This window comes from Hoplias malabaricus, chromosome 6 (genome assembly GCF_029633855.1).
Source record: "Hoplias malabaricus isolate fHopMal1 chromosome 6, fHopMal1.hap1, whole genome shotgun sequence".
Lineage (NCBI taxonomy): Eukaryota > Metazoa > Chordata > Actinopteri > Characiformes > Erythrinidae > Hoplias > Hoplias malabaricus.
Window position 1 is genome coordinate 17823904 of NC_089805.1, and position 27221 is coordinate 17851124.

A 27221-nucleotide genomic window follows, 5' to 3' on the forward strand; every position below is an offset into this window, starting at 1 on the left:
TAAAATTGCAGATACAAGTGATGAAGTCAGTTGTCTCAGATGGGTTGCTGGATGCACTCTCCATGATCAATGCAGGAGCTCAGTAATTAGGGAGGAACTCTGAGTATAACTGTTGCTCCTTTGTGTTGAAAGGAGGCAGGTGGTTCCGGGCTTCTGATAAGAATCCTTTGCTCAGTATTGAGTAGAAGCACCCTTTTTAGTTAATACAGCCATGAGTCTTCTCACACATGTTTCTCACACCTGGATTTGGGGATCCTCTGCCATTCTTCCTTGCAGATCCTCTCCAGTTCCATCAGGTTGGATGGTAAATATTGGTGGACAGCCACTTTCAGGTCTCTCCAGAGATGCTCAATTGGATTTAGGTAAGGGCTCTGGCTGGGCCAGTCAAGAATGGTCACAGAGTTGTTCCGAAGCCACTCCTTTGTTTTTTTTAGCTGTGTGCTTAGGGTCATTGCCTTGTTGGAAGGTGAACCTTCAGCCCAGTCTGAGGTCCAGAGTACTATGGAAGATCTTTTCATCCAGGATATGTCTGTATTTGGCCACATTCATCGATCCTTCAATTGTAACCATTCATCTGTTCCTGCAGCTGAAAAACACCCCCATAGCATGATGCTGCCACCACCATGTTTCACTTTTGGGATTGTATTGGGCAGGTGATGAGCAGTGCCTGGTTTTCTCCACACCTACCGCTTAGAATTAACACCAAAAAGTTCAATCTTCATCTCATCAGACCAGAAAATCTTATTTCTCATAGTCTGGGAGTCCTTCATATGTTTTTTTGGCAAACTCTGTGTGGGTTTTCATATGACTTGCACTGAGGAGAGGCTTCTGTCGGGCCACTCTGCCATAAACCCCTGACTGGTGGAGGGCTGCAGTGATAGTTAAATTTGTGGAACTTTGTGTTCTTCTTTACCTCTCTCACCAAGGCTCTTCTCTCATGATTGCTCAGTTTGGCTGGACAGCCAGGTCTAGGACGAGTTCTGGTCATCCCAAACTTCTTCCATTTAAGGATTATGGAGGCCACTGTGCTCTTAGGAACCTTGAGTGCTGCAGAAATTCTTTTGTAACCTTGTCCAGATTTGTGCCTTGTCACAATTCCATCTCTGCACTCCTTGGGTAGTTCCTTCAACCTCATGATTCTCATTTGCTCTGACATACACTTTAAGCTGTGAGGTCTTACATAGACAGGTGTGTGCCTTTCCTAATCAAGTCCAATCAGTTTAATTAAATGCAGCTGGACTCCAATGAAGGAGTAGAATCATCTCAAGGATGATCAGATGAAATAGACAGCATTTGGGTTAAATATGAGTGTCACAGCAAAGGGCCTGAATACTTATGATCATGTGAAATTTCAGTTTTTCTTTTTTAATACATTTGCAAATATTTCTACATTTCTGGGGTTTTTTCTGTCAAGATGAGGTGGTGAGTGTACATTAATGAGAAATAAAATGAACTTTTTTGATTTTAGCAAATGGCTGCAATGAAACAAAGAGTGAAAAATTTAAAGGGATATGAATACTTTCTGTACCGACTGTACAGTGTGTAGCAGATACTGGGAATGGAGGGTGGATAACTGGTTTCAAATCAGAGCAGGAGCCTTCAGCAGCCAGTCTTCCATCAGCTTCCCGACCTCAGAATAAGGCTGTTCAGATGAAAAATCAAAGTGTTACCAAAGCTCAGTGTATTCAATACTTGTAAAGTTAAACTCACATTGTTTTATCATTTTTATTGTGCAGTGTTACATTGTACAACACTCTGTCAAAATCCTGTTTATGTTCAGAATGCAAAGGAGAAAGTTTAACATGTATTAAACATCTTAAACTTAAATGGTTCAATACATGAATTTATGAATATGTGTAACAAATGTCTTTTACAGTGACCAATAACCCAAAGATGCTTACAATCAATGAAAGAGAGACCACAGGACACAAGAAGCCAAGTCCAGACAAGTTCAGGGAAACCCAGAGCAGCTAAAAGCAGTGCTAATGTACTAGTCAGCTTGTGTTTTGTTGTCTTGTGTGTGCCATTTTATGTGCAAAATGAAGGTGGCAAATGTGGACAGTAGGAATGTTTTACAAAGAAGTGGTTGTAATGCCTGACATTCAGAGGAAGCACACAGGGCTGAGCAGCTATAGCAGGGGCAAACTTCCCAACCAGCATGCACAGGAAAGGCAAGAGTAAGCAGCTAGCTGACAAGTGGGGCCACACAGCAGCAAGCAGGCCCTCTCTTTTAGCAGGTTCAGCAGCAGCAGTATGAGCCAGCAATCATACAAGTCAGCTGAGCAGATATATGCATGCAAACGCAGGCTCTGCTAATGTACCTTGTACACTCCTAACCCTTCTGAGATATGAAACTGAATTTAGCTTCTGATTCCGCAGAATCATTTTTTTCCTTCAGAACATTTTCACTCTAAAAACATATTTTATTTCATATTTTAATAACTCTTACCATTTTTAGTAACTCTCTTGATGAAATTCTGAGGATATTCCCTCACAATTTACTAGCTCTCCAGTCTGTTTGCTTGCTGGAAATAATGTTGTTTACCAAGCCATAGTGTCAGTAACTGGCTAAAAACAAAGTGTTTCAGTTCGGTATGCTAGGCTTTCTCTAGGCATCTGGAGTTGTTTAGACACTGGAGAGACCTCCAAATTTTGAACAGCACAAACTGAGATAAGGATATTGCTCTAGACTGAATGTGCTATGAAACTAAATAACTGGAGTTACAAACTAGTTTGTGTGGTATAATTCAAACTTCAAAAGTGAATTACATAACATTGTGCCTTAAAAGCTTCTGTAACAACAGGTGCTACCATGTAATTGATTCACAATTTAAGTTGGAACTGGAAATGAACTAGCTAAATACTTAAACATCGGCATACTACTACTGATGTTTTAGATTTGTTATGAAAAAATAATTATAATCATAGTTTTTAAAGAAGGAATTACTGATATATGTGGATTATTTTCCTACAAGGACTGAGATACCATAATCTTAGACACAATGGAGAAATTGTATTTACTGTAATTTTGAATGTTTTTAATAGTGGACTCGAGAAAAAATCAGACTGTTTTCCTCATCCTGTTCGCCTTAAAGGACTGATATGCCATTCTGCCAATCTCTTCTGATAAAGAGAGACCTTGGAGGTCAAGTGTCTGAAATGTGTATTGTTTAGTAACTGCAATTGCAAGCATGTTTCTAGAACTCAATATGCTTAAACTTAGCCATAATGTATTTGCTTGCAGTTCTTCTACTGCTGAAACACTGAGCATTATTGTTTGGGGGAATGCAATCTTGTTTCTCTGTGTACTTGTATATAGTCCAAGTGACAATTAAAATGATTCTGATTCTATGATTCTGAGTCTCAGGGCTGCCCACATTTACCTGATATTGCAGCCAAAATGGGTCCCACTAATAGCCCATCTACCACCCCACACAGGGTCCATCATGAAACCACCTAGACTCTAAGGTGTTCTGTCTGGGAACAGGCTGACAGATCAGCTGTTTGATAGCAACTAGAATATTTTGACAAACGTTTGAAGGATTAGTGTGTATGGTAATTTGTCTCGGATGGTATTACCAGCTCCCAAAGCAGCATAAATGAGTCCTAAATTGCATTACAGACATCCAATTAATCTGAAAGCTCTCATAAATTTCCAGCTGCTGAATAAGGCAATGAATCTCTCCATTCTTTAACTGACAAGTGTTCAACTCAATGGTAATATTCATTGAGGTCAATAAATGTACATCACTTGAAGGAACATTCCTTTTTTTTTTTTGTTTGGCTTTGTTTTAATTTGCAACATGAAACAAACAGCAACATTCAAAATAATTAAAATCTTTACATTTACTGAAGCATATGATATTTTATAAGAATAGGTAACCTTTGGTAAGTTTGCTTCAGGGCTCCCTCTATGATTGAAGAGTGTAATTCATTCTTGAAAGGAGGGTGAAGGTGCGCGAAAGATGGGGTGGTGGTGGTGTCCTACCCTCTTCCAAAAGTGACATATGACAATTTTCCATTGTATGGTACCTATGTGGCTCTTCTCTGCATGCTTTTTGGGACATGGTCCCTGGTAGGATTTCCATTAGCACAGCTCCCTGTGAAAAATCTCAAAACACGTCTCTAAAAGGAACTGTGAAGCCACAGTGAAGTAAGCGGTAACGTTGTGCACTTTACTCAATGTGTATTCATGTGTTGGGTTTTGGGACTGAACACAGCTCTGCAAATCAGTTCAGACAGATCGTTAGAGATTTTTCGTACATTGTGGCACCATTCTTTCACCAGAGCCTTTCCTCAACTACAACGCCAAGGAGCGTTTGAACGTCTTCAAAAGACAACAGCATAATTTATGAGCTGCTGATTCGGATAAAAACAAATGCAATCACAGTAGTATGGCGATTTTGCAAACGTTAATTTGTACTTTCTGTATTTAGTCGTGATTAACACGTCTCTCTGGCCAATCAGTGATCTACTAGGTCACGTTAAGCACCTACTCTGCTGGCTTGGAACCATGAGTGAACTAAATAAAAAAGTACCCAGCTTCAGTTACCAGGTGCCAGATTTGGCCAGTTTGAAAACAAAGAGACTAGCCCAATTTCTGTAGTGCTGAGTCCAGAGTATCAACAACAGAGGCTCTATTCTCCTATTCTCCTACAGGTCATTGGAACATTACAAGGATTTTTGAAACATCTATGTTAATTAAATACTACCTAGTGTCCCTTGTAAGTGCACATGTAACAAAATATTAATATTAGCATGACTGTTCCAAAGCTCAACACGCTTAGAGTAGAATATACATTTTCAATTCTGTTACATGAGTTAAGAGACACTTCTGCTTGTTAGCACTGTGCTGAGTGAAGGTGAGGAGTAGCATGTGCAAAATCACTACTCAAAATGATTCTGGAGGCAGAAGGAACATAATCGGTTACCAGCCAAGATCAGGATGCATGTGGCTGGTATTTTTGATTAAATATAGTGTTTTAATCATTTGTACATCACTGCATTCTGTTTTTACTTAAATGTTTTCAAATGTTGTGTAGTGGTTGCTTTAGCCAAGAAGTTCATATTTAGTAGTCTGTAAAATGAAAAAGACTGTGAAATGGTATAGGGATGCACAGGCAGGAGGTTGAGTGAGCGTGAGAGAGGGGGAGGAGGTAAAATGTCATTGGGTACACGGTTGGACGGTTAGTGATAGAGACCCTTCCACTGTATGTGTCTGTTAACAGTGTGTGACTGGAATCAATTGACACAACCTTGTGCTCTCTTTCTGTCTCAGTTAATGAGTCAGTCTCTCTCTCTCTCTCTCTGCAGTAGAATCCTGAGTTAAACAACTGAGCTTGGTCATGTAGAACATACTCCAGTCTGCTGTATTTGAATGACGCTTGTCTCTAAAGGCATGCACACGCACACACACACACACACACAAACACACACACACACACACACACACACACACACGTGCACACACACACACACACACGTGCCATCTCAAACAATGCCCATAACTTCCCACCTCAGACTAATTGTTCAAGCTCTTAACATTCTCACCTGGAGCAGCTTTCAGATGACTTTGTTTTTTTGTTTTTTTTGTTTTTTTTTGTTTTTGTATTTGTGGTTGTTCTCTCTCTCTCTCTTTCTCTTTTTCTACACTATGATTTTGAAGCTGCTGTTCCCCTGAACATCATATGGCTGCTGCACGGTCCTCGATCAATGGCTTTTAATTACCGGCACAAGATTGGCCCAGTCGATAATAATGACGAGGACAGGGAGGGGAAGACAGACCGACAGAGGGGGAGAGGGATACAGGGAAAGAACAGAGAGAGAAAGAGGCAATGGGAGAAAGGGATGGAGAAAGCAAGTGTGAAGGAGATAAAGAAGAAAAGAGAGAGATAGAGACTGAGGATAGTGCGAGAGAGACAAATAGAGAGATATGAACAGATAAAGAGAGAAAATGACAATAGAGGGAGAGGGAGTGAGGGTGAGACAAAGCAAAAGAGAGCAGCAAAGAAAGTGAAAAGGAGAGAGAAAAAGATTGAGATGGAGAGAAATAGTGAGGAAGGGAGTGAGAGAGAAATATGAAGAAAGGTGAGGATGGCTGAGCACTGGGAAACGAGAGCGAGGCAGAGAGGGATCAGAAAGTAAATGTGAGGGCGGTTGAGCACAGGAGTAACATGTACGAGAATGATAGAGAGGAATATATTCTGTGAATATGGGAGGAGCACAGATAAAGAAAAGAAAAGGGTAGAGTCAAATAGAGGAGAGGGCTACAGATGTTCTTTTGAGTGGAGAAAGCAGGGAAAGGTAGGAAAAGGAAGGAGGAGGAAATGAGGCAGAGAGAGACTGGAGAAAGCAAGACTTTAGGGAGAGAGAGAGAAAGAAAAGGGTCGAGCTGAATGAGAATGAAGAAGGAGACGTGAGTGATATCTGCTCTTTCCTGAGGGAGCACTTGTTAATGCTGATTGAAGCGCACTAAGACATCTCCACTCTACAGCTATGATCACACTACACCCACAGGAGTCCCTGCGGAACACACACATACACACACACACACACACACACACAAACAAGAATCTATAAGGTTAAGATGTTATTCATTATGTTTCTAGACATTTGTATTTATTACTGTGTCAGCATATAATTTTAGTTTGTTATGAGAAATAACAAACAATTTGCCTCTATACAGAAAAATTGCAGATAAATTGGCTTGTATTGAGAAACAAACAGATCGTTTTACCTTCTCTAGCTTTGTATTGTCAGTCTCACTCATCGCTGCTGCTTTATTTCTGCATGACAGAGAGTGGTACAAGTGACCAGGAGAATATGCTGACTCTGCACATTTATAGAGCTCACAAGTGGCATGTGCGCAATAAAACGCCCACCCACACACTCATACATACACACATACGTATAATAAGACCTTGAAAACACGAGTAACCAATGTTATAGACTCAGCAGCCACTATATTAATTGCACCTTCCTTATCTCTACAACCATTTTATCAAGTTCACTCCCCGTTAATGCACTTTGAGGTTCTTCGACCTCTTTTTCTACATAATTTGTTAGCACATTTGTATTCTATTAATCAGTGACACAGCTGCATCTTGTACTCAGTGGTCTGTGCTGGTCCTGTGTGGGGGGGCCTTAACTTTGCAAAGAAATGGATCATGCTCTGTGCCTGATCTGGCTCCCTGCTCACTATTCCCTTCATTACTCAATATATAGCGTATTATTAATTCAGGGGGGTAGTGAATGATTTTGGACATGAGTTCATGCAGGTTTTTACCAATCAACACAGTGAATTATAGGTGGTATCCGTTACCCACTAGTGTACATTGACTAATTTTTGCAGTGCACTGTGGGATTGTAAATATGTTTTCAGATACTGCTGCAAAGTAGTGCACTATATAGTGAATATGGCACCGTTTCAGACACAACCATCTGTTGTTGCAGAAATAAATAGCGCATCTTCATGGTTAGTGAGAGAGGTACAGTGCAAATACAAGGTGTGCTTAATAAAGTGGCCAGTGAGTGTACACACACCATTGAGGTCCTGTTTACACATGGTATTAACATATATATTGGTCCGAAAATTTGGAGGTTGTCAGTGACGTGTATGACATTTGTGGTTAGGTTTATCTATGTTTATTTTTGCTACTACTACTTTATAACAGATTAAGAGACACATATCAATTTACAGGCTTCTTGAACTTTGATCTGTCTATGACAGGCTCAATCACATGACCACCAGCTGACAGTATTCCAACTGGCATTCGACAACACATAGGCATTACAACAATGGGAATTCCAATAATCCTAATTCATTCTCTGTGTCAGTGGTGAAATGAATGCGACGTTCATAATTTAATTCAAACACGCTTTTTATAAAACTCTGTGGTTTCCTCACCATTTGCTAGCTCTCCAGACTTTTTGCATGCTGGAAAATGTTCTAATGCATTTATGAAGTCCCAGCATCTGTAAATGTGTAAAGATGAGGATATAGGTCTGTTCCATAGGTAGGTCATATTAACTTACAGGGGTTGGACAATGAAACTGAGACCACAATAATTTAATAGTATGGTGTAGGGCTTCCTTTTGCGGCCAATACAGCGTCAATTCATCTTGGGAATGATATATACAAGTCCTGAACAGTGATCAGAGGGATTTTAAGCCATTCTTCTTGCAGGATAGTGGCGAGGTCACTACGTGATGCTGGTGGAGGAAAATGTGTCCTGACTCGCTCCTCCAAAACACCCCAAAGTGGCTCAATAATGTTTAGATCTGGGAGATGTTCAACTTCACTTTCATGTTCATCAAACCAATCTTTCACCAGTCTTGCTGTGTGTATTGGTGCATTGTCGTCCTGATACACGGCACCACCTTCAGGATACAATGTTTGAAACCATTGGATGCACATGGTCTTACTGCTGCAATGTGCAATTAATGAAGATTGGCCACCAGGCTGTTTCAATTTAGCCATGAAACCTCCCACACTGTATGTTTACTGTAGATGGAACTGACTCTAAATTCAGGAAAGCTCTAACTGCATGAAAGTAAACACAGTGGTACAAAACTAAACACCTCAAATTACAAATTAGATTTTGTGGTAATTCAGTAAAGAAAAACTTACAGACAAGTTAAACTTATGTCATGTACAAACAACAGTTGTTTTTTGCCTCAAACATACCATTACACCTTAAAAGACACTGAGCTTACAAACCAGAGAACAATGTTTCCTCACAATCGTAGATGTCCCCATTAACAGTTATTTATCAGAAGAAAGTGAGCCATAGTAACAACCTCAGTAGGAGGTCAAATCTCATGATTCCAGTCCTTTTCCACTGAATGTAAACAATTAAAGAACACTAAGTATATTTTTTTACCTTAAAATTACATTGTGATGATCCACTGACCTGTAATAAGGGGGAATAGCCCCCCTGTTGTTTCATCTATGGGCTCAGGACTGTGAAACTGCACTGTGTATCATTTGGAGGAGAGTAGGAAAAATAATTCTCCTTCCTCCCCTCTCCTCCTCCTTTTCAGGACAGTGCTGTTAAATTGAAATTACACTCCACAGCTGTAGAGGGAGACCAGGAGCAAAACACCTAATCTTTCATAGTGTTCCTTTAACGTTAACTAGGGTTCAAATTCTCATTTCGGTAAGCACACCAACACAGTGTTTGAAATGGCTCCCGATTAACTATTCCCTATTACTATACAAACAACAGAATTCAGAAGGGTAGTGAATAATTTTGGACACTACCACCAAACAATGCAGTGCATTATGGGTATCTGTTTTGAGGTGCATTGTTGTATTGTTTGAGGGTACTAAAAATGGTCCATTGTATTCAGGCACTACAACAAAATGGCAGAAACTCAAAATAGTGCCCTATGTAGTGAATATAGGGAACAGATTCAGACACAGCACAAGATACATCATTAAGAGTCAAGTCTTTTAACACACTCCCTTTCAACTGTAATTGATTAGAGCTGTAAGTTACTGTGTAAGAATGTCACACTGTAATTAAACACCATAAACTAACTGTGGTATCATTCTTCCAGTCACATATCTGACCATCATTGATCACTGGAGGCACATCTGAGTCATGAAAATGTCAGGTGTGAGCAGCTTTACACCTTGGTGTCCAGTTATGGCCTGACAGATGTTAATACAGCAGAGACACACTGAATGTGTGTGTAACAGCCTGACTACCCACACATACACGTACCGACACACACACACACACACATACAGATCCTACAGTATTTTCAGGCTGCTATGACTCACAAAGCTGATAAAAATACACACAGATATTTAAAGACACACTCTTGCAGTTCTGCCGGAGTGTTACTATAACACCACAGCTGATCACACTCCTTCATTAGCAGCTTCCATTTGGAGAGTTCCACTGCTGCAGTGCCAGTTTATTTGGTAATCTTCTGGTGCCAAAAACAGCCTTGGGCCGGCCTCTTTAAAGCGTCTCTATCCGCTCATAAATCCACCCTGATGTGAAGAGATTGCCCCTCTCCCCTCCATTAACTCTCCCTCCCCTCTTTACCTCTTCCCTCCCTTCATTCAACCCCCACCCCCCACCCCCCAGACTCCACCCTCCCCAATCCCATTTGCTTTCTCTCTCTCTTCTTCTAGAAGGAGCGATCAATTAAAACCCTGTCCGGCCCGAAGCACGCATCAGCATTTACTCTCTCCACCGTCCTTTCCTTTTTTTCTCATCCTCTCTCGCTCTTCCTTTTTTGATCATCCTTACACTTATCGTTCCATTTCATTATTTCTAAATACACAGCCAAGTCAGTGACCAGTAGTGTGTTAGAACAGAATATTTTATTCAAGGGTTTGGAAATGGGGTGTGCCTTCATCTATGAAATGTGGAGAGGGGAGCAGATGTAGGCAAGGAGAGAGAGAGAGAGAGAGAGACGGAGAGGGAGAGAGAGAGAGAGAGAGAGAGAGAGAGAGAGAGAGAGAGAGAGAGAGAGAGAGAGAGAGGGAGAGAGAGAACAAATATCAACTCCTGTCACTGGCTCTGCCATTAAAGCTAAAGATGGGCACAGGGGAAACTGCACTGTAAGGGCTTTGAGAGAAGCAACAAGCTGATTTCACAAAATCAGGTTTGACAAATGCCATGTGCCAGAGCACATTGTCCATGAGGGATGGACAATATGTCTGTATTTTATCGTTCTGGTAATAAATTATTGCTTTTTCTAGGCATAGGTTAGATATGGTTAGAAGGAGACTGAACACAAAAAACATAGTGACTCATTACTTTACAGGTGAGATGGGATTATAATCTGTACACAAACCAAATGGGACTCCAGAAAAACCTGCAAGACCAGGTAAATAGTGCTTTCTCTAAGCTTTGGTACAAAATGAATTTTTTTTTTTTTTAAAGCATTCAGTTCTCCTGAAAAGCATAGAAAATCTGATCAAAGCAAGGAATGGACAAAGTAAATAATGTAAGTAAGTAATATATGTACAAATAAGTTTTAAAGTGTTTTTGTGTAAAGTTTAATTCAATCATTGTCTGTAAACCCTTATCCAATTCAAGGTCACACGGGGTCCAGAGCCTACCCGGATTCACTGAGCAAAAGGTGGGGATCCTGAAGGAAACCCACGCGGACATGGGGAAAACACACCAAACCCCTCATAGACAGTCACCCGGAGTAGAACTCGAACCCACAATTCCAAGTCTCTGGAGCTGTCCCTTGTCTTGTTGTGTCTGTTTTCCCCGCCATGTGCTCACATAGCACATGGCTCTGTTTGTTATTGTTCGTGTCGCCGAATGTGTCCCACATTTGTTCCTCTTCCTTGTCAGTGTTATTTGTAATCCTGCCCTCTCGTTATCTGTCTCAGGTGTCTCTTGTCTATGTTATGTATTTAAGTTCCCATGTGTCACTTCCTGTTGGTCGGTCATTCGTTTCCCATGTCGTATTGCCTGGTCTAGTCTGTCTGTCTCTGCTATTACTCGTTTCCTGTCATTCGTTTCCTCTGTCGGCGTTTCCTATGTCATGTTGTTCAGCTCTGTCTTTTCCATCTACTTTAGCTCTCCGTGTTTGGTTTAGTCCGTCTAGCTCTCTGTATTTACGTTTAGTCTGCTTAGCTCCCTTTGTCATTCACTGTTAGCTCCCTGTGTGTTGCCTTTCTGTTGAAGTCTTTGTTTTGTTATCTTTTGTTTAATAAAAGTCAATGTGTTTTAGCGCGTGCATTCGCCTCCGTCAATCCGCCTCCACGATCCTGACACAGCAACACCACCTATTGCACCACTGTGCCGCCCTTAAGGTGTTACTGTAATGTTTACAATCACTAACATCCAAGTCACCTTTTCTAAATTGTCTAAATTAAAACTCACACATCCTTTTGGATACAATATTATCCCCTAGAACAGAACAAATCAGTGCACATGCCTTTGCAGTAATTTTTCCCTGATAGAACTCAGGGATAGATAAATGGATAAGTGGATAAATTCTCACTTGCCATTTTTAAACTACTTAAATTTAAGTTATGTTTGCTTTAATTTTTTAAACTATGCAAAAGTTACCATAAAATGACAAAAGAGTGGGAGAATGTTTGAATGGTCTCAATGATTTTGCACAATATTTTATTGTAACATTAATGATTTATTCAGCCAATCAAGCAGGAATGTAGACCACCAGGACCACTAACATTCATTTTAGCTTACAATGAAGTCACATACTATCTTCCCAAGGTTATTGCTGCCTGTGTTGTCAACTTTACAGTGGAAATTCAATATAATATCACTGCCTAATAAGAATATCACTTTTTTAGAGCTGAAGACAGCTGCATGTTCCTAGCCTTAAGCTGTGGTGATAATCATCTGTGGTGGGCCTCTTGTAATTTTTACTAGGTTGTACAAGATGACAGTTACATTAAGTGTAGATTATTTTATCAATAATATTAGATCAGCCAGCAGGGCTGCAGGAAGACGAGGAAAAACATTTCAACAATATGCATGAATGGGTCAAGTTCAGAACTCAAATGAAATACAGCTGTAAAATAAAGCCATAACAGATTACATGATTAGGCTCATCTCACAGCTCAGTCTGAATCTTACTCTTGACAAAGTTCAGGTTCAGATATTGGAGTCAATTTTCACATGTCATTATTAAACATTGTTCATTCATTGTCTGTAACCCTTTATCCAATTTAAGGGATCGTGCATTTACAAGTGTTCCACAAGCATATGTTATCACCCATGATGTGAGATATGAAGCTGAATTTTGCTGATTGTTCTGCATATTTTGTTTGAACCTTCCAGTACCACCTTAAATATTGCAGTAGCCACATTTAAAGTGGATCTGGAAATTCTGAGACATCAGCAAATTATTAGTGATGTTTTATGATTGATATGAAGTAAAGGGATATAATGCATTGAAACTACATTATACTAAGACAATACAAATATTAACTTGTATTAACTATAATTAACTATAAAATGTATTAACTATAGATTTTACTAGATTTTTTTGTTTTTTTATATATTTGTGGCTTTTTTTGGTCACTTGCGCAGCCATCTTGCCATTAATTCGCTGGGCGTTCATAGTCCTTCGTTTGAAGTGAACCCCTGATAAATTTCAGGAAGTATATAGCCCTACCCCTCTTTCCCAACAAGAACTGAGACACCTCTACCCCTAGGCAAAACAGCAACATAGGGCTAAGGGTTGAAATGGGATTCACCCCAGGTTAATACAAGAAGAATTAATTGCATGTTTACTGCAAGATTACTGCATGTTACAATTCACAAAATGTTTTTTTAACTAAAATCTTGGCCAGTGCAGTCTCACTACAGTAAAGATTTCCTCAAGATTCAAAGGCAGACATCCCAAGTCTCCCGGAGGTTCTGGGTGTCTCCTGCATATACATTGCAGCTCCCTGATACCTGCAAGTCAGATAAAATCTCTTGGAATCTAGCACACAAATGTGAATGCAGGCGACACAGGCTATTATCCCGATTGTGTGTGGGAAAGAGAGAAAGGCCGTATTTGCTATGGAAGCCTACCTTGTGGTAACGCATCCCCCCTCTTATGCATGTTCATGAAGCGCAAGCAAAATAGAACGTTCTGGTTGGCCTGTTCTCTGCAAAAAGTCTGCTGGGGTCTGGGCCAGGGGTGCCTCCCTGAAATGAGTTGTTGCAACTTGGGATGTCTGCAAAGTCTGTCCCAGTGATGCTGTCTGAGGCAAAGAGTACAAGAGTACCTTTCTCTCAGGAAGTGTATGGTAGCCCTCCCTCTACTCAAACCTTCATTGTGAATTTAGCCAACATTGAACATCTATTAGCTCACTTTACAGATGTGGGAATTGTTCTGCCAAGCTTGTTGAGCCAGTTAAGTTATGATAGTCACAGTTTTAAAAAAGCAGCAACTTGAAAGCTCAGTAAAAATATTGGCTAGTTACCTTAAGCTACCAGAACTAGAGTGTTCTCCTCCAAAGATTTTAAGCTAGCCAGTAACACTGCCAGTTTTTAAGAAAATTGTTGGGCTATCCAGTGATGTTGTGTTAGCTTGTTGAGCCAGCTGGTGTTGGTGTGTTAGCATGTGAAGCAATCCAGTGATGTTATGTTAGTTTGTTGAGCTAGCCAGTAATATTGTGTTAGCTTGTTAAGCTAGCCAGTAATATTGTGTTAGCTTGTTAAGCTAGCCATGATGTTGTGAACATGAAAGCAGCAGTTTGAAAAGAAGCAGTGGCTGGATAGCTAGCACAACATGCTTGAAGGACAACATTAACTTCCCAGTTTTGTAATAGATGTTTTGTAATTCATGCTGGCTCGATAGCTCAACATATTTATCTTTTAGCTAAAAACAGAACTGGGTAGTTAGTGTAGTCATCCAAGTATGTTGAGATAGCCAATGGTGTTGTGTGAGCTGCAGTGTAAATAAAAGCATTTTGAGTTGGCTAGTGATGTTGTTTTGGTGTTTTGAGTGGTTGTATTAGCAGCAGTTTGATAAGAAACATTGGCAGGAGAGCTCAACATGGGAATCTTTGAGCTAGCATAACAGAATTGTGAAGTTCTATAAATGTTAGGCTAGCCAGTACCTTTGTGTTAGTGGCAGTTTGTTCCTTCCTTCATTTGATAACCTGTGCTGCTTTGCACACACAAAATAGAAGTACTCAAACAATACTAAATAAATGTATAGTTGTCCATTTGTTTAGCATGCTAACTCATTATTACGAGATGTTATGCTTGACTGCAGCTGATTTAGCAATGGAAAAAAGAAACTGTAACCAGGCTCATTGGTTCACAAGGGTATGGAATAGCCTTAAGAAACATTTGGCCCTGAACTAAAAGAAAGGCTCTTTGACAATTATCACACAATCTAAACCTGCCTTCAGACAGAAAACCAAAAACACTAGGGAATTTCCTTTGCTGTAACCTATTCTCTGTATGAATGTGAAAATGTATATCTTTTCATTGCTTCCCTTAAGAGACATTTATCAAAGGACTGCACCATGCATGCACCATAATCAACCTCTGCCAGTATTCAGATCGATGGGACCTCACCTAGTGTGACATCCAATCAAAATTCCCATTCCAGCACACTATAGGAACCAGCCCTTTTCAGGGGGCATTTCTATTCATTGTAAATCTCCAGAGATCACTATCTCTGATCAAGATTTGATCAGACCGGCAACAAAGGAGCTTTTGCTTTTAAACAGATTTGCATTTGATCAGTGGGATTATTTTGTAGTAAACAAGACCACATTTTATATTTGGCTAAATGGATTTTCATTCATTCATTCATTATCTGTAACCGCTTATCCAGTTCAAGGTCGCGGTGGGTCCAGAGCCTACCTGGAATCATTGGGCGCAAGGTGGGAATACACCCTGGAGGGGGTGCCAGTCCTTCACAGGGCAACACAGACACACACATTCACTTACACACTCACACCTACGGACACTTTTGAGTCACCAATCTACCTACCAACATGTGTTTCTGTGGGAGGAAACCGGAGCACCCGGAGGAAACCCATGTGGACACAGGGAGAACAGACCAACTCCTCACAGACAGTTACCCGGAGTGGGAATCGAACCCACAACCTCCAGGTCCCTGGAGCTGTGTGACTGCGACACTACCTGCTGCGCCACCATGCCGCTCTAAATGGATTTAAAATGGATAAAAAAAAAAAAACTTAAACTGTGGTTTATTTTTTTAAAAAAGTAAAATTATTTAAGTGCCCATAAAAAGCACCCATATTTCATATTTGTCTTGAAATCCACTTAAAAGTTTGTTTAGTTATATATAAGTAATATTTTATTACATCTGATTTAGGATCCTGACAAATCATATATATTTAATTCATGTAGCCCATGGTAAATTTCAAAAGCAATGCTCCAAACAGCTTTTTAGTTATGATATTTTGAAGTTTGCCCCAGCAGGTTGTAATAATTTTTTAATACTGAGCTATTTTAACTTTGCACTGAATGAATGAATATGAGCTAAAATATTAAATGTCTATAAAGACAACACTAAGAAACATATGTCACTTTATTCTACTTATAATATAATTAGTATAATTTAGTATTTTTAGTGTTAGATGTTATTATTACTTAGGACACATTAAGTCATATTAATTTAGTTTAGTATTTTCATCAAAAGACCTGGCCAGTGTAAACAGTGTAAAAACCTCTTGATATTGTCAGAAATTTAAAGATCTTATTTTGCAGCGTGAACACTGGAAAATTCTTTTGATTTTGTGCAGATCAAAATCTTCTTTGATGCCTCTGCCAGAGAATTTTGTTCCAGATCCCCAAACAACAAAAAATACACAAACAGACAAACATACAAACTTTCTAGATCATTACAAATGTCAGCTTGCCAAGATTTCTCCCAGATTCATTAATTCATATGTCACCACTCTATCCTGTTTAGGGAAATAATATGCTTTTTTTCTTTTCATTTTTTCTTGTTTTTCCACAGCCAGTCCTCTTACAAACATGTGTTTTTAGACTGAGAGAGAAAACCAGAACACCTGGGGGGAAACTGACACAGAAACTGGGAGAACACACAAAACTTATACATACCACCCCTCTCAAAATTTGCATATTTTCTATGATAGCTAGGAGTCCAATCACACCATGCTGCCAAATTGAGAGGGACACATTTAGCACATGCTTGCTTCAAGATACTCCACTAGTTCAAATGAATGACAACATAAAGAGACTGTTCTCTTACATCAGCTAACAGATACCTACCCAAAATGTAGCCAATCACATAACACTGTCTCATACAGGAAGTGCAGGCTTTGGAAACAATTAAAACGGTAGTAACGTCAAGCGTTTTTTACTTACTGTGTATTTGTGTGCTGTGTGGGTGTGGAGTTTTTCTCTTCCTTGATGCTCCATCAAGCTGTCTTGTTGGCCACCAATCCAAGGAGCATTTGAATCTCTTAAATTAACATGGTGTAACATTTACAAGCTACTGATGTGAGTCATATAAAAACATATGTGGTAGCTACTGTAGCTTGGAGATTTGGCAAAAGGCTGGTTTGTGGTGGATGTCTGCATTTTGCCATGTCTTTCTGGCCAATCAGTACTGTGCAATGTTTACACGTCAGGTTTGGTCCTTACTTGGCTCACTTTGAACTGCTGGTGAGCAAGAACTAAAAAAGTACCGTTCCTGGCATCAAGTACCAGAATTGCCTAATGTAAAAGCAGAATAGTCAAATAGAGCTGAGCCCAGTAGAGCACCATAATAGGGCAGAAGGAGGGCCATCCCACTCTCCTAGAGAGAACATCTAAACTTCTTGTAGATGTTTTTTTAAATCTATCACCAGCACACAGACACATCACTAACACAACTGTGCAATAAACAATACTCACTTCTCAAAGCCTTATGAGACTGAAGCGAGCTGTTAACTTGCCAGTGTCCCGTTCCACCTTAAGAAGTGCAGCAGACGCCATATTGGGCCGTTTTACTCTCCCCTATTACTCAGAACAATGCAAGCCAATGTATCAGTATTGGGAAGATATGTGTTGAGCTATCCAGTAGTGCTGTATTAGTTGTTGTTTGAAAAGAAGTATCTTTACTGTTTTCATTTTCTGAGCTTGTATTATGTGATTGGGGTAGACCTAATCTCAGCCACACATGCGCTGCCCACACGTAGATGGAATGTCAGATATTTTTAGTACGTTAACCAGGCCACACTGTCAGGATTCTGCCACTCGCTTTCTGATTGGCATTCCTCGATTTTGCATTTATGCTTTTTTTTTTATACTAATCTCACGTTGGAGTGTCTGTTGCTGAGAATACCTCATTTATTACATCATGCCAAAATAGTAGGCTTATGATTGGTCATAGGAAGACGTTCTTGGTCATATTAAGTGGTAATTCTCCCTAGAGAATCTGACAATGCAGGATGAGGTGCAACCTAGTGTGGGTGAAATTTTCAATGAGAAAAACTGGGGGAAATTTATTGCAAGTGTGCACCCATTTATAATTTTCTGAGAGCTGACCAAAAGAATAAAAGATTTAATGTTCAGACATTGAAAGTACATTCTCCAATAGATAAACCTGAGGGCATATCGCAAAAATTTCGTTTACTTTAAATTAAATACAATTTTAAGTGTTTTATTTAAACCCCATTAATAATTAAGCTCAGCTCACTCAGGCAGTGAGTACATAAACTTAGACTTTTTAAGGTGATTTAGTACCTGCTGAGCAAACTTAACAAAAAGAAAAAAAGCAAACCTTGGATCTGAGCTTTGAAATGTTACGTTTCTGCACTGTTTTTTTGTGCGCAATGGAAATACACAATGTCAGACCCTTGTTGAACTGGCATGGATAAACAATCATGTAATAATGTTTTAATATTATTAATGGTACATGTTTATGTCTTTTTGTTACATTGCTCTTAATCATAGTACTGTCTTAAGCAGCCTGGCTTTGCAGATTTAAAAAAGTCAGATACTACCTACTATCTATGTTCTTAACACCATGGGTCAGCTTCCAAGACAGGGTCTACTACTAAACTACATTTATTTCTATTCAGAATTTTGGTCAGGACTAGGTCTAATACCTAAACCACCTATAGTTCTATGGCAATTGTTGTGTAGTATTTAAAATGAGAACTGTCAATTTACATAAAAATTAAATAGTTTGAAAATGTCAAGTGAATTATTATTCCTCATTTCATTTTCATTATGAGTTCCATCAACAGAAAAGAACTGCAAACGCATGTGGATCAATTAGTTCTCTTCTTGGGGATAATATTATATACATATAGTACACTGACCATATAACACAATGTTAGATGTTTTTTAATATATATAAATATATATATTTATGTTTATTTATGTATATTTATTATAAATATATATAAATATATATATTTTTTCATTCATTCATTTCTTTCTTTATTTATTTAAAATAAATGATTAACCTTTTGCTTAGCAGAATACTGTCAAAATGATGATTCCATAATTGCAATCTAGAGATTCCAATAGGAGAGCTGTGAAAATGCTTAAGCAAACACACACACATCAATTAACAATGTATTGTCTGTTTATTTAAATGTGTTTTAATGTTAGTATTTGTGAACTGCCCCTGGTGTTTGACTTGGTGTATTATTGTTCTTTGCAGATGCCTTTTGAACAGTACTGATTATGACCTGTTTTGTGTGTTCAGATTTGTATACCCTTTTCACAACAGAAACACTGTGTTTATAAACAGTCAAATTCTTGCCTCTGCTGAGGCCTATTCCGCCCCCTGCTCCACACTTTATTTATTTATTTATTTTGCAGAATTGTGTCCAGACCCAGGCGTTTCTGCACCCTCAATCAAGCTACATGTTTTGTTGTTTTTTCACATTTTTATAACACCTTTGTCGGCATGTTATAATTCATTCATTCATTCATTATCTGTAATCGCTTATCCAATTCAGGGTCGCGGTGGGTCCAGAGCCTACCTGGAATCATTGGGCGCAAGGCGGATATACACACTGGAGGGGGCGCCAGTCCTTCACAGGGCAACACAGACACACACATTCACTCACACACTCACACCTACGGACACTTTTGAGTCGCCAATCCACCTACCAACGTGTGTTTTTGGACTGTGGGAGGAAACCGGAGCACCCGGAGGAAACTCACGCGGACACGGGGAGAACACACCAACTCCTCACAGACAGTCACTCGGAGCGGTAATCGAACCCACAACCTCCAGGTCCCTGGAGCTGTGTGCATGTTATAATTTCTGTTTGTAATTACATTTGTAATCCCAAGTATTATACATGACCATAACATAAAAATCTATTATGCAGGCACTTGTTTGCCGCATTTTGTGTTTATTTTTTTCGTAATACTCCAGTAAATAAAATTGTGCTTTCAAAAGTATATTAAAAATGTGTGGAAGCCTTTCTATAGAGGAGATGTAATAGTTTACACTTGATCAAGGGTGTCAAAACGTTTGCACATTGCTGCATACGGGTCATCTGGACTGGGGCATGAATGATTTATGGTTTGAGACTTGAATCATTTTTTATTATCTTTTATTTTATTTTAAAAATATGTGAAAGGAATGGAGTGATCTTCATGAAGGGGCCCCTAATCCAGGGAACAGACTGAAGTCATAAGTGATTTCAAAACTGGAATATCAAAAGCTCACTGGTTGAGGTTGCCAGGTGGTTAGTGTTTCTTGGCTGTGGCTTATGGTTTTGATTCCTGCTCTTGGCTACTGCCCTGGTGCCTTTTGAGCTTGAGGCACTTCTTCCCATGGGGACACTCCATGCAACAGCTTCAAGCACATTGCTCTGAGCTATAGCATTGGCTGAATACAGCGGCTAGAAAAGCTCCATTTGGTCCAGAGTTGGGAAAATTTTGCAGCTCCTCTGCTATACCTGCTGCAGCTACTCTACCTTCTTTTCTCATCTGTCGTCTGATGGGTTATGAAAGGAGAAAGCATGGAAGCTTCTGAGGGTGAGCACTGCCTCTGTGCCATTTCTCCAAGCTACCTTAAGGGAATCATTCTACTTCTCCACCATTTTTTTCTAGCTCCATCTCTCTCTCGCTAGTCTGTGCTGAGTAAGCCTGCTTAGTTCCTTCACTTTTCTTGTGACTGATACACTTGCTGCACTATTTGATCTCAGGTCATTTTCTCTCTTGCCAGTCAAGTGTCTTTCCCCAGTTCTTCTCATGCCTCCTTCATTTTCTCCCCGTCACCCTCACTTTCCTGCCAATCTCTCTGCCATGATCTCCCCCATTTTGTGCCTATCATTCCTTCCCTTATCCCCCTCTTCACCTTCAGCTCTCACAATTTGCACATGTCCTCTTCCCTCTGTGATGTCTTACTCTCTCTTAGTGATCTCCGCAGGTCTGAGAAGCACTCCCACTTTCTTCCTTAGGCAATGTTTAGCTCAATTCATTACCTATCTTTTGCTTTCCCACAGCAGCATGTAAAGACATAGTCTGTCTGTGTGCTGTCGATATTTAAGGGAGGAATGAAAGAACCACTTTCCTCTTCTTCAGTAACCAAGATGAACATTTCTGCCTTTGGTCAATAACCACTCACTCCTCCTCTTCATAGAGAGACTTCTCTGTGATCTTCACATCCTACCAGCTCAATATAGTTATCTTTTTTTTCCCATTCAGAACAACACACTCAACCAGACACACGTGTTCTTAAAATATATTTTGACATTTCACTTCTGGACGGTTCTAAGAGAACAAGACAGGCAAATGCCACAGTCTTTTGAAATCAAATTCTCATTGTCTTCCCCAGTCTCTGGGGTTAATGTCGGGCTAAATGCCACCATCACAGTTTTGAGGTCAATCGTGTATCTTTTAGCGTAACTTCAATCCAAAATACTCCACCACATGCTTCCATGAAATTTCCTTCTCCATTATCCCACTCTCCAGTGTCAGCAAAGTCTGAGAGGTGGGCTACAAAAAACAACATTCTCCAACATTACTTAATTTCTCACACGGTTTTTAAACGCCATCCACATTTCTGAATCACCTGAACCACATGAAGGTCTTTGATAAACAAACAGTCCAAGAGAGCAAAAGAGCTCCAGGTTCCAGTCAGACCCCCCATGCACCAGCGATATTATTAGGTTCGCTCCGATTCAAGCAGCAGTGTCAAATAAAGTCCTTGGATACCGCCTCCACGAAGTTAGGGGCTGACATGAGGATGGAGATTGTGCAGATGATGTTAAAGACGCTAAAGGCTACCAGGCAGAGGCGATCAATGACGGCCGCTGCAAACTTCCACTGCTCACATATGCTCTCGCTCTCATCCTGGGCTCGGAAGCGGTCGGCAATGTAGCGCACTTCGTCCAAGATCACCTGAAGCTGCGGATCGCCTCCTCCGCTGGCCCCTGAGCATGAGCAGCCTCCCCCACCGCCGGACACAGTGCTCGGACATCCGGGAGCATCCACGTTTGGGGTGGGAGGTGGTGGGGGGCTGCAGAACTGAGAGGGCAGGTGTGGAGGTGGGCTGGACGAGGGCATGGCTGGAGGAGAAACAACGGTGGGACGGGAGCTGTTTCTCGGGACAGAATCGGTCATCAGGGGCGGTGGCGAGGCTTCGTCCAGGCTGGAGAAGCCGATGTAAAGGAGGTTGCCGTTGTTGTTGGCACTGTTGCTCTGAGAATGCAAGTGATTGGGGTGACCTGCGACAGTTGCCGCATGCAAGAGGCTCTGAGGGTGCAGTGGGTGGAGGGTGGTGGGTGGGTGATGATGGTGGTGATGATGGTGGAGGTCTGCTGAGGCTGAGCCCCCTGCGTTGGGGATGCTGCCGCTCTGAGAGCCAGAGGAACAGCGACGGAGGTGGGGAGCACAAGGAGGACGCTCAGGGTCCTCACCTTCACCTGGGCGCTTCATCCGCAAGAACCACGCCACCCACTGGAGAAGCACCAGCTGGACCTGAGGCAAATGAGAAAGAATTGGAGAAAGATATATTTAACAAAATTTCTCTCAGGGATGTCTCCTTTATATAACAATCATTTTTAGGTGTGGTTTCCCCAAACAGATTAAGCTTAGTACATGACTACACAGCATTTTGAAATGTGATGTAATTTTCTAGGACTAGGCTCAATCCCTGTCTGGGAAACCTTAAAGTGTTTTTGTGTAGTGTATAATTGTAATGTAAAATTCAAACATTCTTCCACTCTTTTCCTCATTTTATCTCACAATTGTTGCATAGTATAAAAATGTCAAAAAGCTGTCAACTAATACATTTAAAAAAAAAAAATAAGGTATTAATACACTACGTTACAATACTATGCTATAATCCAAATCACGGTCTCTAAATCTAAGCCAAAACTCTCACAAACATTTGTATACAATATTATCATCAAGAACAGAATAAATAGATGATATGCATGTTTTTGCTGTTTTAATTAATTAACACATTTTCATTTCCTTTTTTTTTAATTACATTGTAGTACTATGCAACAGTTATATATATATATATATATATATATATATGTATATATATATATATATATATATATATATATATATATATATATATATACACACACACACACACACACACACAGTGGAACCTTTACTTACGAACTTGATCCGTTCCGTGACCCGGTTTGTAAGTGGAAAAGTTCGTTTCTCAAGTCAATTTTCCCCATTTAAAATAATGGAAAAGCAGTTAATGCGTTCCAGCCCACCCTGAAAGTCACCCTTTTTGCACTGATATATGTTTACAAAACTCTCAAATTAGTAAAAAAATACATATAGCATTACTAAAAATAAAAAAGAAATACAGTGGTAACAGTAATAAACGACTGGCTGGAGGAGTAACACAGGCACTGGCTGTATGACGGGAGGTGGGGGGTGGGTGGAATAACGGAGAGTAGGTGGGTGAATGTGGGGAGATGAAGCGTAGATATGGCTTAATTTAGCACAAATTTCGATGTCTGCTATTTACACTAATGCTAAATTGCTAAAACTACAATTTGCTAATCTTAAAAGCTCGAGGGTCGAGAGAACGAGAGAAAATGGGTCAATGACTCAAGTCTGGGCGTGCTGGGACACTCGCCTATTGGGGTCAGTGGCAATTTCCGGCTCGGCGGAGGCTCGGGTTAGTTTCTAGAGTCGTGGTTCATTGGTGGAGGCAAAAAATATTCAAATATATATATAAAATGGGGGCCTTGTAAGAATTTTCATTTGTTCAACAAGCATGCACAATGATACAAATGTTGCAGGATGGTTGAGGTACAGATGGCCTACACATTTAAGTATGCTTTGTAAAATTATGATTCTGGCATTCCAGAATTCCCAGGTCATCTTAGTATCCCTTACATTATCTATACTGATTCAAAAGCAAACACACATTTGAAACATTTAATTCATGTAAATTAGCGCTGTATTTACACCTGGTCCATTTAAAGTAGTGTCATTTGGCTTTTGTGCAGATTCTAAGACACTAAAACAAATCGAAACCCATATAAAAGGTCTTGAATGAGGTTTGTTTGTGGTTTGTTCTGTGGTCTGATAATTGTCCTGAGAAAACTAAACAATTCCAGTCCGCTTTGTGTATTGATTTATGGTTAAAGATGCTTGAGGTTTGTTGTACATTCAATTTTAAGTTTTCATTGTTTGTGGGTTTTTAAATGAATAGCAGCAGGCAAATAAAAGCTATATTCTATTAGAGGTCATAAATTACAGTGATTTTCCCTAATTTACAGCACAATACTAGGTGCTAGGCCTGCAATGATGGGAAATCACTGTAGTGTATTATATAGAGTGGAAGAAATATCATAATAAAATACACTATAATTAAAGAAAATGTTCATATTAAATTAACTTTGATTAAACTAAAATCCAATGAGCAATTCTACATTATATTGCCAAGTTTGTGGGCACCTGTTCATTTCTGTTTTTACTAAAATCAATGATATCCATAGTGTTTCTATCCCCTTGCTGCATTAACAGCCTCTAACCTTCTGAGAAGCGTGTGTGCACTATTGAACATCTGTTCAACATTTGCACCTCAAAGTTAACAAAATCATTTCATTATTTAAGACAGTGGTTCCTAAAGCAGGTTTTATGTTCAGCATATGGTTAACTGGCAGCAGTTTGATCCCTGTAGGATAGAAACTTTTATTTTTTTAATAAAAAAAAAACAGTTTACACAGGGATTAAAGCAAAAAAAAAACAATTCTGACTGAAACTTTTTTTTGCAAATTCATATAAGATTTCAGGTAAAAATGCGGAGGCAGTGTGTTTGCACCCTGAGCCCCCGACGCCTTCTGCTGTTCCCCAAAGCAGCCATCAAGTTGTAAAAATTATTTAACCTACACTTTAAATAAATACACAACTGTGATTTTAAAATATGCTTTTGAAAAACATATAAATACCCCTTTCAGGATTGTTTCTACAGGTGTGATGGCAATGATCACAGAAGGGGAGAATGAGTAGGAAAAGGCTGAACAAGAGGCTGTGATATCTCACTAGAAGCGCAGAGATGTAATTTTCTTTTCTGTCAGCAGGTTTTGCCAATATTCGCCAATGTTCTAATCCTGTTATTCAGACACTAGAGTGTTTTTATAACTGGTCTTGGTTCGTGCAGTGGAGGAATTGCTGGTGCTATTTTGAATCCTTAATCTCTTTTACCACCTCTGGCTGTGTTTCCAGTTGGTAAAACTCACACACAACCCCGATAAGTGCATTAAGCCCAGCTGATGACTGGCTCACAAAATAAATGTCATACGTGCGTCATGTCGCTTTTTTTTTAAACATACTTTGGTTTTGTAAACGTGTCAGTGTGAACTCAAATCAAACCAGTACTAAATCTTAATGTTTCCCTTTTTTGTTTTTGGTCTGGACCAAGGGAACCAAAAAAAGTCTGAACACACCCTAAGATATTTGTAATCTTGAAGCATTTTCCTCTTGGTTAGGAGAAATCCATGCGCACCAAAACTTGTGCAAACCATGTGAGAACCGCCAATTTGGTCAGACCTGATTGGGGCAGGACAACAATGCAAAGACAGGAAAAAGTTCATGTGTTCTAGAATAGTGTATGTTTCTGTTCTATTTCTCTGATTAGCAGCTAAAGTTCTGTCCTCTGTTTACCTGCTCTGCTGTGTCCAACACACAAAAATGTACCAGAGTTTGATTTAACTGGAACACAAATATGTCCTAAGACATTAAGCACACCACAACAGACCAGCATGCGTTAACAGCAGGAAACAACTGACAGGTAATGGCTAGCTGTGATGGAAATATGTCATAAAAACAGTAGCAAGTTTAGTCCCTGCTTGTATCTCCAGAACTATAACTGTAAATCTATTACTATAAGGGTGAAGGTTTCCCACTTTCCTTTGGTCCATTTATAATGAAAGGGCAGCTGATATATTCAGCTGAAAATATAAACCCCTCAAACTGTTTTTATTATTATTTTTTTAAATACGAAAAATATTACAAGAAAAAAGCAATTATAGATTGTCATGCTGAATGAACTGTAAATTAAATATGCTATTAAATTACCTCAAGGCTAGTCTCAACATGTCCAAGCATTCATGAGTTCCGCATGGATTTGGTGTAATTTCATGCTGGAACTGAGGAGATGGGGAATGGCTGGGTGTGTGCACTACATACAAAAGAACAAGGCAATAAATCTCTCCTCATTATAGTTTTGAAAGCACTGTGCTTCACCTACTCCCACGGCTGCATCCCAGCACCTTCGGTCTGTGTGATATAGTCAGTAAGAGAGAGAGTCAGACACAAGAGACAGTCATTTCATCAGCCAAGAACTGCCGTGGAGAACCTTCAACAGCAACAAAATTTCATGGTGTTGAAATTTCATGGTGAATGGACTAATAAAAATGCTTCAGAATTCTTATACTATAAAGTTACCCAAATGTCCAAATGTACATACTGAATTTAGCCTACATTTATTTCTTTACATTCATTCATTCATTCATTGTCTGTAACCATGTTTAATCATGTCTGTAGTATTTTTAGCACTGTAGCATTTGTCTTTAATATTTTAATTCTTATTTTGAATTGCTTTTAAAATTGATTTTAAAAATGTATTTAAATTATTCTACTGTAATATTTCTGTACTGTTGTGTGAAGTTATTTGGATTGCCATTGTGTATGAATAAACTTGTGCTCTATGAATAAACTTGCCTTGCCTACTTTAAATTGCATTCAATTTAAAATAGGCAAGTTTTCAATATTATACACAAGAATTGTACTTTCTGCAGGTAAGGTATTACTCCCCCAACTACTGTGCTGTAAAGCTCATATGGATGATTTTGAATGGCATTCGTGATCCTGAATTAATTATCCTTCATCACTACGTGAGCTCTCTAATATTCTTATGCCTGAATACAGTCAAATCCCCACAGCAAAATTCTGTTCAAAGTCTTCAGTGAGGTAAATCTACGAAAATCTACATCTGCAGTGCCCTTGTAACCTCCAAAAAAACATGTAACCTCCAAAATGCTCCCCAAGCACTGAGGATATCTGCCTGCCGCTCTGAGTGTGTGTGTTCACTGCTCCTAATCACTATTGTGAGTGTGTTTAATACCATGGAAAAGTTAAAGTCAAGGTCAACGATTGGGAGTGAGTGGGGAAACACTGTTCTCTCCGGTTTCTTTATGTTCAGTTCTCCTCTCTTTCAAGGTGGAATGGTAAGTAAGAGGTGATAAAAACAACTTGGCTAAAGTGTCTGTAAGTACTTTGTAACTCCATCCATCCATCCATCCATTATCTGCCGCTTATCTGGGTCCG

The 27221-nt window shown here is 39.6% G+C and overlaps 1 protein-coding gene across 4 annotated transcripts in view; it reads right to left on the bottom strand.

The window, feature by feature from the left end:
- Window positions 1–19925: 19925 nt before the first annotated feature.
- The window catches only part of chrna11 (cholinergic receptor, nicotinic, alpha 11), an 85988-nt gene continuing 78692 nt past the window's right edge, over window positions 19926–27221 (bottom strand). For all 4 annotated transcript variants that reach the window (XM_066674539.1, XM_066674540.1, XM_066674541.1 and 1 more), the window contains exon 10: window positions 19926–22388. In XM_066674539.1, coding sequence (XP_066530636.1) covers window positions 21603–22388 — 786 coding nt within the window. In that variant the 3' untranslated portion in view covers window positions 19926–21602. The remainder of the gene's footprint in view (window positions 22389–27221) is intronic.